We start from the raw sequence: 12,713 nt of genomic DNA on the forward strand, positions 1-12,713 counted from the left end.
ACAAGATGTTGCAGGGAGATCTGCTTCCAGCAGGTTTGCTGTGAAGCTGCTGCCAAATCCCCGCACCGGCTACTCATCAGTCAAGCAGCTTTGGAGAGGGACTGCCAGCAAAGCACTGCCCTCCTTACCCTCATTGAACTCCCGGCTCAGCTCGTGGTTCGGGCAGCGTTTGACTACTTCGGTGACATGTTCGGCTTTCTTGTAGACTGGCATAGCCCTGATGACGGCTCCCTGAGGCGGCGGGGTCATCACTTTGATCTGGATGGGACATGTCTTGGCGATCTGGCAGTACAGCTTTTTCAGTTCGGTGGAATACTGGATGGGGAAAAGAGCAAGAGAGAGTCAGGATGTTCAGCTAGAAGTGGAGGCATGCCAGAAGGATGGAGGTGGGTTTGCACATGTAACTGGATGCACCAGCTGTTGCACGTGCATTGCATTTGTTCACACAACATTCGCACCTCCAGACAAGCGGCAAAAACTCCAGACCTCTACCTGTTTCAGAATAGCAGAGTATGAATCTACATCTTAGCTTTACCAAAGGCAAAAATCTCCAGATAAAAACCACTGCTTTTACATGAACAAATACAGTCATTATTTCTCTTGGGCACACAGCCCCTCTTCCAAGGGATGCACATTACCCACCTAACAAAACGGACATTATTGTTTTTCACAACACCCTGTAATCCTGGAAGCACTGGAAACCACATACGGAAAGCACTTCATCCTGTTTTGTAAGAAGCTCTCTTACTTTTGCAGAGGGGTAAAATAAAACCATGAACCTTGGAACTGAACAGTACTGGAAAGCAAGACCCCGAATAATTTGAGAGTCGTGCCAAATGTGACGTTTCAGTCATCTTTTAGAAGCATCTCATACTTCTGCTGATCATCTGTATAGCAACCTCCCCGCTTCCAAACTCAAAGCATTGTGTCCATGAAGTAAAGGGGGGAAATAATAATACTTCCAATAATAAAAAAAAAAAAAAAAAAAAATATATATATATCAGAGCTCAGAAGAGCTGAACAGCCCAAAGACCAGATCTGCAGTGGGACCTAAAGCACAACCCAGGAGCTGTCTCCAAAAGGAGGTTGTGACCATCCTGGGGTGGGCAATGAACACCTGGAGCAGAACAAGATGCTTTTATTTACTATGCTAATTTGGAGCATATTAGATTCCCTCTTTTAAGATGTTCCCCACTAAAACAGTAACACTGGTGCAGCATTTTCCTGAAGTGTGTTCCTATCTGGACACCTTTACTCCGCAGAACATTGAGGTGTGGGCTGAAGTCATTGGTTTCTGTTCAAAAACCCACACTGAAATAAGGGCATGTGCAGAAATGGTCGCAAAAACTCTTATATGGTTCAGTACAGTCTAACCAGAACCCTTTTTTCTGGATGTCCCCTGTGAAGGAGACTCTCCAGTCTCCTCTGCTGTACAAAGTTGTTCCAAAATACAGCAGTTTTTGGCAGTACCCCACCCCAGAGGCATTCAGTTTTCTCCTGGTGCTCAGACATTGAGTGCAGAGCTCTCCCAGTAACTCTAACCACGTAACCCACAGGAATTGCTGGCATTTCCCCACTTCCATGCCTTCAGTTCTTGCAGAAAAAGAAAAGTGAAAGACCCAAGGTGGTTGTTTTCTTAAAAAAGGTCTCTAGCAGCCATGGCCAGTACATCTCTGGTCCCAACTCTTCAAACAGAGCACCGACAGGTTCATACAGGTCGAGAGCACGACGTGGCCATCCACCCTGCCAGGATGGGAAGAGCCGGCGCATGCATGGGTGAGTGGTGGGTGATGTGGCAACAGAAGGATTAGCTAGCGATATTCAGGGATTATTTGCATTTCAAAGTGTGCACATTGCTAACATAGGAAAAACCAAAGTTAGGAGAGAGGGATTAGAAATAAGTAAAGCCGGTCCCTTCCCTCCTCACTCAATGGCCACCCTGCCATATGGCAGAGAAGATGCTACAGGTATTTAAGCTAAGGAAAAAAATTCTTTAAGATGCAAAGGCCAAATTGTGCAATGTATTTTATGTGCCTGCAGGCTAGAGATTAAACCCACAAAGGATTTACCCAGCCCGCGGAAATGGGGAACATGCCAAACAATTACCAAAAAAAAAAGTTGCGAAACAGATCTAGATGGTGATTTATATCATACATCTTTTTAACCTGAAATTCCTTATTGTTTTTTAATTAAAAAGCAATTCCTTACCAAAGGTAAGAATGAGCTCACTATGTTGTCTTTTCATTTCAAGAGGTAGGAAAAGAATCACTTACATTTGAAAGAGGAAGAAAATTTAGAAACCATTGTTTCCTTCAACACATCAGTTTGCTAATAGCATTGTGGAGGTTTCAAGGACAGAAAGCCTCAAAAAATCTCAAAAAGTCAACTAATCGCTTGGATGCCTTAACATCACTGAAGTGTAAAGAAATTCAGCACCCAAAGGCGATGGGCCAAAATGAAGGCATAAATATGGAAGCGCGATGGTGCAGGGAGGGCACAGCACACACCAGGAGCCAATGTGTCTGGTGTCTGCAGGCATTCAGAGAATGGAACAAATGGGAGGAGATACATGCCCCTCAGTCATGGATCAGGAGTGTTGGTGTTGACTGTAATTTTATTTCTAATACCTTCAAAGACAAAAAGCTGGAGTTTGGAGAAAAAAAAACAAAACAACAAAACTACTGCTTTCAGGAGGACAGGAAAGGTACCCAACACCAACTTGGGTACTGAAGCTCCAGGTCAAACAGTGTGGCCCCTCTGCCAGCAAAGGAAGAGATCTGTTCCTCATCCACCCTTCAGCATCCCAACTCTCAGACCCCTTTGGCTATGACCAGCAAGGAAGGCATCAGACCTGCAGCTTAAATTCACAGAAAGGAAACAGCCAAGTGCTAATGATGAACAAGCCTTTGCAAAGAAATATACTCATATATATGTGTCCCCAAAACACAAGACATACTCAAGAGCTCCAGGCTCTGGCCAACATCTTGAACTTGGCATGTCAGAGAAGGAGGGTGACCAGGAGCCCACCTCTGTTTCGGGACACGGTCAGGGCATGGGGAGGCCAACAGCAGCACCCAGCAGCAGCAGATGAGACAGCAGAAGGGCTGGCGCCACCTTTTTGTGACGTGATTGCAAGAGGAGTTCAGGCCTCATGGGCACCACACAGGGCTCAGGGCTGTGGCACATTGCCATGATTTCACATCTACCTCAGGCACAGCCAGCTGCGAGCGTACAATCACTGAGTGGCTGGTCATTTAACACCGGTGTAAATCTGTCCACAGGGTACCTGCTGTTAGACAGTAAGGGTCTTGAGTTTCCCACCCTGCCAGCTTTGCTGAAACCATGGGTAACCTGATGCCCAGCCATCTATTGGCATAAATAGATGTGAACAACTAGGTCATGGTGACTTCGTACTGGATCGGTGATAATCGCTATATCCACAGAGCAAGACAGGATATTGTATATAGGTTTCAAAGCAAATAAGCATCAGAAAAACCCCCGAGGTAGGAGTTTGTGCATTCCAAGAGTGCCTGCAAGCAAGGGTCACCTCTTGGCACAGGTGTCCGTCCCCAGCAGTCCCCAAACCACCCCACCCTGCAGGAGGTGACAGCCCCCCTGCCCACCATTTTGCTACAGGAACTGACAAATGCTCACTGTATGAGGGGTATGATCACAAGACCAGCAATCCCCAGAAATCTAGAGCATGACTATTAATCAACACCCTTCTGTTACCGGCTACTGTAGGAAAATTAATTAGGAGCAAAAATACCAAAAATGAGCTTGACCCAATCAACAAACGTGTCCTTTAGCAAGATGACAACAGTCATTATCTAGCAGCAGGAACAAAAGTTATGCCAACAGCCTGAGGGGTGCAAACACCACTTCTACCAAACATATGGACCGGAAAGCTATTTAAAACAAGAGAGCAGAGCCTGGCGACATGTTATCCATTCAAGAGGGAGAAGAATGAGCTTTGGCTCAGACTCTTCTTTGGGGTTCAAGTGCTGCATGTCATGCCCAAATAAGCAGACTTCAAGAGATTGCTAAGAACAACAGTGAATTTAGCTTTTTGCTTAATAATGTGTTTCAAAAGGAAAGAAGAAAACATTCCAGTGCCTGCAGCCCTGCCCTCCCCACCTGCCTCTGCAGACATACTGTATTACCCACCTTGGCACCCTGGCTGGTAATTCAGTATCACAATACACACACGCCAGCTACCATCAGGCAACACCTGTCTGATTTCTCAGCAAGCCCCTTCTCTGGAAGGTGTGTCAACAAAGGGCTTAAAAGAGAAGACAAAACACTTTTCACCTCACAAATGGAGAATTTTTGCTAGAAAGGACAGAAGTCTCCTGGAAGTAAGTGTTGGTTGCAATACAAGCTGCAATGGCTTTTCACTGAGCATTCAATTCCCCTGCAAAACTCTGATGCAGTGAAATCTCCCAAGCACTACTTTGGAAATCTACCTTTAATATCTGTTTTAGCATCTGATCTAGCTGAGGGATTACAGCCCCTAAGTCTTTAAAAGGAGCAGGGTTCATCCAGCTTTGCAAATGCTGACGGGTATCTACTTGAAGGTGATCCCAGAGGCTAGCTTATGGTGTGACAGCTCTCTGAGCGCCTTCTGCTCAGATCAACAGGTCTTTCAAATCTTTTGCAAACTTCTTTCAAGAAGTCACGTTTTAGTTCAACTCAGTTAAACAGTAGATTCATTTTACTTGATGTTTTCAAAGCTGTCGGTCAGCTCTGCTTTCTCCCCTATCAAACTAACTCCAAGAAGGGTAAAAAAAAAAACAGGTTAGAAGAGTGGGAAAGCAACATTTACTTGCACCAAAAAATTTGCAGATGGGAACAGGGGATCACAAAGAAATAAAGAATCACCTGCGCAATGTTTATTAATTCAGGAGAAAAAAGGCAGTGAGAAGAAAGTTAGTTACCTACTAGGAATAAAAATTGACATTTATGCGTGCACCTTAGATGTTTTTACTTTGATGAACAGTGATTTAACTTTTCATTCACAAAAACTGTTGGTGGTATGGGGGGGACACAATATACACATGTGTGCACATGCACACGTGCTGTTAGGAACTGACTTGTACCCAGAGGACACTCAGCAGGGAAGCCCAAGAGCAGCTTTACCGGGAGCATAACCTCAGTAGCATTTACCTCAGTGTAACCTGAACCCCACCGCTTACTAGCTGACTTGTTGCGGCTCCAGTTTGAGGTCCTCTATCTCATCAGGCTCCAGAGAAAAGCAGACACCTTGCTGCTAGCGAACATAGCAGATGTTCAAACCACGGGCACAACAGATAGGTCCAGCGATCATCACCCCGACATGCCTACAGATCCACCACGTTTGACAACAGCCCCCAGACTCAACAGCCCACCGCACCAGCAGGACGTGCCTGTGAACATAACCACCATGCCACGTCCGGGGAGAACGGGAGTGGGAGGGGATGTTATGCAGCCCCACAAGCGCTTTGCAGACATTTACTAAAGTTCTCTGCTCCGGGGCAAAGGAAAAACCCATGTCACCCTCCTTTGCCTCTTACATTCACCTAAGGACAGCCGCTTTTGCGGAGACTTAAACTTCATTTTCCCCTTAAGCTCCTCCGCCCCGTTCCCGCGCGTCCCGCCAGGCGCGCACGGAGGGTGCTGCCGAGCTATGAAAATCCTTCCTCCGAGCGCTTTTCCCCAGGAGTCGCAGCCAAAGGCCGCCTGTTGCCACCCGTCAGTCGCAGGGATTAATTACCTGCGCCGGGCTGGGAGCGGCACATTCCTCCCCGGCCTCGCCCTCCGAGATGTTGACATCAGGCAGGTGGGCCCCGCGTCCCCCCGGCCGGCAGCGCGGAGGGGCGGGAGGACACGGTACGCGACCCACGAGCTGCGTGGGGACGGGCAGCGCCCGTGCCGCGAAACCGCGGGAGCGAGAGGAGAAGCGCTGCGAAGCGTGTCGGAGCAGCTCCGCGCTGCCCCGGGGCGGGCGGCGCTCCCAGCGCCGGGCCGGACGCCGGCGGCAGCTGGTGCTGCACCTTGGATACCTTAGTGAAAGGAAAAAAAAAATAAAAAAAAACCCCAACAACCCCCCAAAAAACCCATATGTGCGTTGACCTGCTTAGGTAAACGGGGAAGGGGAGGCAGGGAGGAGAACGGAGAAACGTAGCCTGCGGACAAAGATTCAGCGGGACGGTGCCTGGGGTGCCGGGTCCCCTCCTTGCGCGCAGCCCCGCAGCGGAGCTGCTCGCCCTCTGCCCACCGGCTGTGGCTAACTGCGGGGCGCAGCCCACGGGCACGGGTGTGGGAGAAGCGCTGCTGCCCACCAAGCCGCTGAAAAGGGACGCGTGCGCTCGGCTGAGCTGGCGCGGCTCCTGCGTTGCGCTATCGCGCAGTGCGAAGGGCGAGAAAAGTAGGTTTGGGTTCCTCTCCCCCAGCAGATGCGCCAGCTCCATGTTCCCCCTCCACGCACAAACCCTTGCGATTTCCTCCGCGCCGCGCTCCCGTCCCGTCCCCTACCAGCACCCCGCAAACGCCCGTCCCCAGCCCCGCACCCTGACTGGGAGGACGGTGCTGAAGCAGGCTGAGGAGAGTGAGCACAGGGACATGCACACGTGGTCATGCTGTCGGAGGACCCCTGAAATCCCCTCCAAAATATTGAATTCGGACCATCCACTAGATTCTCCCATCTTTAGGAAAAGGAAATAATTAATTCATGCGACAAAACTTCAGCATCTCGCTTGAGGCTCCCCAGGGATTTTAATTTAAAACTACCTCGATCAGGCTGTATTATGTGCTTTAGGAATACTCCTATTTAACGCTGCCAGCAAAGACACAATGATAACAGAAATAACACCGATATTTCCCCATACTATTTTTGCACTGTGAAACAGTTGTAAATTTGAAAACTTCACATTTCAGAGCTTTTACATTTCATCAACAAACAAAGACCTCCTGAGGTTTGGCTTGAGAACAATTTTGGTTTTTGTTTTTTTTTTTTTTTTAAATAACTGAAAAGTATTCTGTTTCAAGAGGGGAAAAAAACCCCACAAACCCTGATGGAAAACTTCAGAGGAAAGCGGGGAATTATTTTACGCATGTTTTTTGATACAAAGTGATGGCTGTAAAGAAAGGCTTTACTGCTTGATTTTGTTAGTTAAGTTCTCTTCCTTTGGTAGTCTATTTTTTTTTTTTTTAAGTTTTTTTTTGAAATTAGTTTCTTTAAAAGCCCAAACTGTAAGACTCCTGCAGTCAAAAGACCTTACCTTGCCTTCCCAGCTCACACTCCAATTGTCTATTGTACCCTGTTTCTCTGCTGGTTTCTAAACTGAAACTTTAGCAGTACCAAATAACTTTCAGATGCTAACAATGGTTAGTAATTTGCATTTCTGATAGGCTACTTCGCACAGGAAATTTTGCAAATGAGGTGAAGATATGAAATGAGAGCGAATGTGCTGAAAGCCAAAGCTGAGCCAGTGCTGAACAACATCTTCCCCTGTGGGTTGCAGCAAGTGCCCACCAGCGGGATCTCACGTTACAAATAGCATGGGAGCTTTCACTGAGTGAAGTAGTCTCCAAAGGGAGCATTTATTTTACATTATTACCCAAAAATCTGAGGGACACTCTCAGATACCTTCTTAGAAACATCAGTTTACACACATACGCAAAGCACCTGAGCATTCTCCTGACAGTAGCACGGTTCCCTCGGATGCAATGTAACTGGCCAAAGCACACACGCCTTGTGAGTGTACCAGGCTCCCAAGGCTGCGCAGATTGCAACAGGATCAGAGTGTCTCCCAGCTCGTGGCCCTGCATGCCCCCGTGATGTTATTTTCATAGGCTCTACTGACTAACTGACATTAACATGGCCAATTACAGCCCATCAGTAAAACACTGTGTGGTATCTCCTTCCTGAAAGGACTTTTCTTTAGAATAATTTTGCAAATAAAGCCTTCCATGCATGGGGCCTCATGCTGCCATGTTATATTTCAGGCATTGGGGGTTTCTGGCTGTTTCTTGGTTTTTAATTTTTCTTGTGTGCGTGTGTGTGTAAGGGCTGGACACAGGCTCTTTTTATCCTGTTCAACTCTCAGCCTCGCAAACTGATATCTGGGTCTCCCAGTGACTTCTATATTACAAAAGCACGACATAAGCAGTCTGTTTGACTACCAAAGAAGATACAACACTACGAAACATACACTGTAGTAAGTCCACTCTCATGCTACCCAAACTCACCTAAAGGCTATGAAGCGTTAAAATTTGGCAGAATAGTGAGCAGTTAAAGTTAGACTAAGACTTTAGTTAAAATTGGATTTGAAAAGCGGCTGCTTCAATAATTGAACATTAATTAGTGAGCAAATAAAGTTGGACAGCATTATTTTTAACGATTACAGCGAATGCAGAAGCAGCTCCTTCAATAGCTCCATTGCATTTCTTCCCTCCTTTCACAGCTCCACTATCCTCAAAGACACTCAGCTGCTTCACATCCTCCTAGCAGGAGGGGAACAGACTGAGAACAAAGTGCTACACTGAAGTTACAAGTATTTGCGTCTATATAAAATACACACACCTGCTTACAGGTAATGCAAGCAGGTGTACAGTACATATATGATGACATGTTTGCTTACATGAGACTAGATTGATTAGTATGACACCAAGTGTCACACCAGCTAGAGACTGTGACAGTGACATAATCAGCAATAATCCTTAGAGGCAGTTCTACTCATTACACCAGAACATATTCACCAAAGCTGCAGGTAAAAACCTCCAGACTTGATTTAGCAAAACTTCAGCGTATGCTTAACTTCTGGCAGCACTGTTAACCACCGCCTGCTTAAGTCTGCATGCCTCTGCGTAAAGAGCATTTGTGCAGCCGAACCTAGAGTTAAGAAAGGTTTGATTCAACTTGTTTTTAAAGCAAGCCAGAATTTTCCTATAAAGGACTCCAGAAATGAACTGGAAAGAACATATTCAGGCTCCCAACAGCAAACCTACCCTACCACATACTGCTCCTGATTCACGTGCCTCAGATATTGAGCACCAGAACATGTTCTGCTCATGGACTGCTTTAAGTAAAGCCCAGGTTGACCATTTCAAACCTCCTCCTAGCTTGGCGTGGGGGATTAAACCTTCTTACAAACACCTATCTCAGGTTCAGCCAAAGATGAAGGCTGCTGTTTGCTTCCTATTAGCCTCCCAGATCTCACTTGTTTCAAGTCCACATGTTCCAGCATGCTCCATCCTATGAGCCAAACTCCAAACACTCTAACCAGCCAGAGGAAACATTGTCTGGAGTAGTCAGACATCAACTTCTAGTGCATCTTCCAGTCACTTTTGTCCCCTGCTGAAAGTCAAAGGGTGATGAACTCAACCGTAAGGAGAGAAGAACCACAGCAGCACATAGAGGTTGTTCTTACTGGTTGTTTCTGTGCATGCTCGATTAAGATAAGCAAATAGCAAAGCAAAAATCATAAACCTCTCCAAGATAAGCCTGCTCCCACCAAATCCAGCCTGGTTTCATCAATGTGGGTCAGCTGTAAGAGTTCCAGACAAGCAGATCAAGCCTTGCAGACCTCTAGAAAGTAGACATATGCTTTGGGTCCTCAGCAATTTGGGATACAGTCACAAGTTCAGACAGCTCCACACCAGCTGAAGATCAAGGGGAGGAAGCAGGGTACAAGAAAATGCAGATCTTCCAGACCAAACTCCAAAACTCCTTTTAGTTCCCTCATCTGCAAATATGGGGATTTCATGGATATCTCAAAGGGTAGTAAACGAGTCGTTAGTACAGTATCTGTAACAGCAAAGTTGTTCTGGCAATGTAGTCTTTTCAATCAGCAACATCCCAAGCTGGCAATTTAGGGGCAGCATCAGACCCAGAGGTATCAGGCACTCTGTCACAGAGTGCACCAGCCATTCAACACCCTGGAAATCAGAACACTGTGCTAAAGTGTGACAAATTTCCACCCAAATTCTTGCTCATGCCAAAGGGCTGATCTACTTGCAAATTGCCACATGGCCAGCATTTTGCAAGGATAAGAGTATATGCATCAAATATGGGTCCTTCTTCCTAACTGGGTCACTGATGGGCTCAGAGGAGCTGCAAGCTGGCTGTCTTTGCACACTCTCATTCTGACAGGTGGCTACAGTAAAGAAAATTCAAGCAATTCAAAGCTAAAAGCAGGTTTAACATCTTCTGACTTCTCATACATAACACCTTCGTCCAGACACATTTTCTTTCCTGTCCCCTCTTGACTTAAGGTTTAGATTCAGTGGGCTCTACTTAAAGGACAAATAACCCCTGAAGAAGTTCACATAGTTATTATTTGTATTTTCCTTGCCTTCCTAATGCGATACTAGTTGGACTTCTATTACCTATTATGACTTGTACCCATGGCCATGACCAATCCCTCTGTTGTTCCCCTGTAACCCATGTGGAGGATCAGCTTCCCTACTCATTGCATACAGCCCAGCAACTACCCTCCTGCCGACAAGTGCATTACTGACACAAACTGCAGGATATCTCCAGACAGTGTAGTTCAATGCAAGCAAGGGATGCCAGATTTATTTCAAAGGGGAGAGTTTTCAGCAAGGTTCATCTAGAGGGAAAGCTGGAAGGTCTGGCTAGGCACTCCTGTCTCCTTAGATGGTGAAACAGACACCTTCAGATACTGAATTTGTGCATGTGACAGCTCAGGGCTCTCCTACTGTAGCCCTCTGTAGCTCTTTTCTTCATCCAAAGTTTCCATCCAAAGACACAGGCCAGACAGAGCCAGTGTGAGAGCTCTGGGATACCACAGACCAGACCAGCTTGGAAAATGCAAAGACATCTGAGACCACCCCCTGTGAAACATGGGGTTTATTACCTATATTAAAATCCACAGCCAAAACGCATTAGGTCTTTCCTGAGCACAGAGCAAGATACTGTCTGCCTCTACCATGGACTGAGCAGTCTGAGCAGGTTGGTGACTGTGTGGGTGTTTTCTTAGCTGGGCATGCCTACCTCAATGTCATGCTGTGACCAAGTGCACGACTGCTCTGTGGCTGTCCCTTGAGTGGGGAACTGGCCACTGCACCCCATGGAGCAGGGCTGGTAGCTAACCAGGAGGCCAAGGGTTTCAGCTATGAACTTGAATGTTCCGATAAAACAAGGGGCCACCAGCCAAGTCAGTCAATGAGCTCTCTTCTCTATTTGCACTCTCAACAAAGACTGAATGGTTCTGATGGAAAAAGGCGATCCCCTTTCTCTCCTACTCACCTCCCTTCCCCCACCCCCCGTTTATTGCACCTGAGGGAAAGTACAGATACCTCTCCACTTCATCCTTCTAATAAAGTATTAATCACACCTATGGGAGGTGATGGGAGGAAAGACAGAAAGTATTAAATCTGACAGGCTCTCAAAGCAGCAGTGCCAGTGAAGTGCATCATTAAGGTGAGTAATTTTCCTGTTTGCTTCATACGCTCTGAGCCCCCCCCCCCTTCCTCCCCGCCTAAGATGTGGGCAGGACCCATCAAGGCAAAGCTTTGGAAGCAAGCAGCAGCGTCCCCAATTTCTACATAAATGCTGCAGGCCAAAGAGCAAAGGCAAGTTCCAACTGAGCCCTTGACAGTAATCAAGCACTGCGGCGCCTCTGGTCTTGTCTTGTGCATACCTTGCAAGTAGCATCATGTCTTCCCGCTGAGATTTCACTGGCAGCGCACACAAGCGCCTTGTTCCTTGGCTTCTATCTCAGAAAAAGAAAGTCCTGAACACCCCCTCCCGCCTTTCTGCTCCGAGGGAGACCATTTCCCTCTAAATCTTCAGCGTACTGTGAGCAGCCCTTTCAGAACAGATTTATGAATTTGCAAGAAGTCTCTTTTGTTCCCATGCAGAAAGGTTAGCACCAGTCCCTTGCCAAAAGGGCACTGAGTTTTCTCTAGTAACGTCCAGGAAACTTTCCTGAGTCAGATCTTATTACATTTGAAACAAAGTGCAGGTACCAGCAAGTCTCTTCCATGATAACAGCCACGGCCTGTCCCATTTCCTGATCACATTACGCTCAATTTCCAGAATTACATCTATGCAAATATTGTTCTCCTGCTTGCAGAGCATTTCATTGATAATTAAAGTGAAAAGCCAGCAAAGCTTTTCTGGCCAGGATGGTGAGCAAGACAACAAACTCATCCACAGATACCAAGCAGGGACAAATTTTTGTCATCTGTATAAAGACCATCTGATAAGGGCCCTCTCCTAGAAGACAGAGAATCCAAACTGAACCAAACCATTTCTGCAGACATCCCCCTGTTTTCTGGATTTACTGACCCAACGAGGCCATACTGTAGTTCTGAGTCACAGAGGAAACACAAGGATTAGGAAAGACACAAAAAAAAAAAAAAAAAAAAAAATCCCACCTAAACGAGCAAGTCATAGTTTTACTAAGAACATAAAGATGTAGTAACTCAGATCTAAGCAAGATCAATAAAGCATGACAGCAGCTCCAGCATACTTAGAATGAATGGTGACTAAGTCAAACCTTCAAACCTTTTATTCATACAATTAAGCTTCGGGGATGAATGGTGAGAGTCAGACAAGAACGACAGTCACTAGCTATTACCAGCATCTGCAAGGTTCTGGGATCTGTATTTTATCCAGAGTCTCCTTTCTCTCAGCCCTCTCCGTCCATCCTCAATGACCTAGCTAAGAGCAGTCCTTGAGTCAACTCATGTGGTTTCTCCTGAGC

At 46.5% G+C, this 12,713-nt stretch overlaps 1 protein-coding gene across 8 annotated transcripts in view; it reads right to left on the reverse strand.

The window, feature by feature from the left end:
• The window catches only part of TP63 (tumor protein p63), a gene marked incomplete at both ends in the record, with an annotated part of 105,014 nt that overhangs the window by 19,972 nt on the left and 72,329 nt on the right, over nucleotides 1–12,713 (reverse strand). For all 8 annotated transcript variants that reach the window (XM_082003410.1, XM_082003409.1, XM_082003408.1 and 5 more), the window contains one exon: nucleotides 129–315. In XM_082003410.1, the coding sequence (XP_081859536.1) occupies nucleotides 129–315 (187 nt within the window). The remainder of the gene's footprint in view (nucleotides 1–128; nucleotides 316–12,713) is intronic.

Source organism: Phaethon aethereus, assembly GCF_964289735.1.
Source record: "Phaethon aethereus genome assembly, chromosome: 9".
In the NCBI taxonomy this organism is placed as follows: domain Eukaryota; kingdom Metazoa; phylum Chordata; class Aves; order Phaethontiformes; family Phaethontidae; genus Phaethon; species Phaethon aethereus.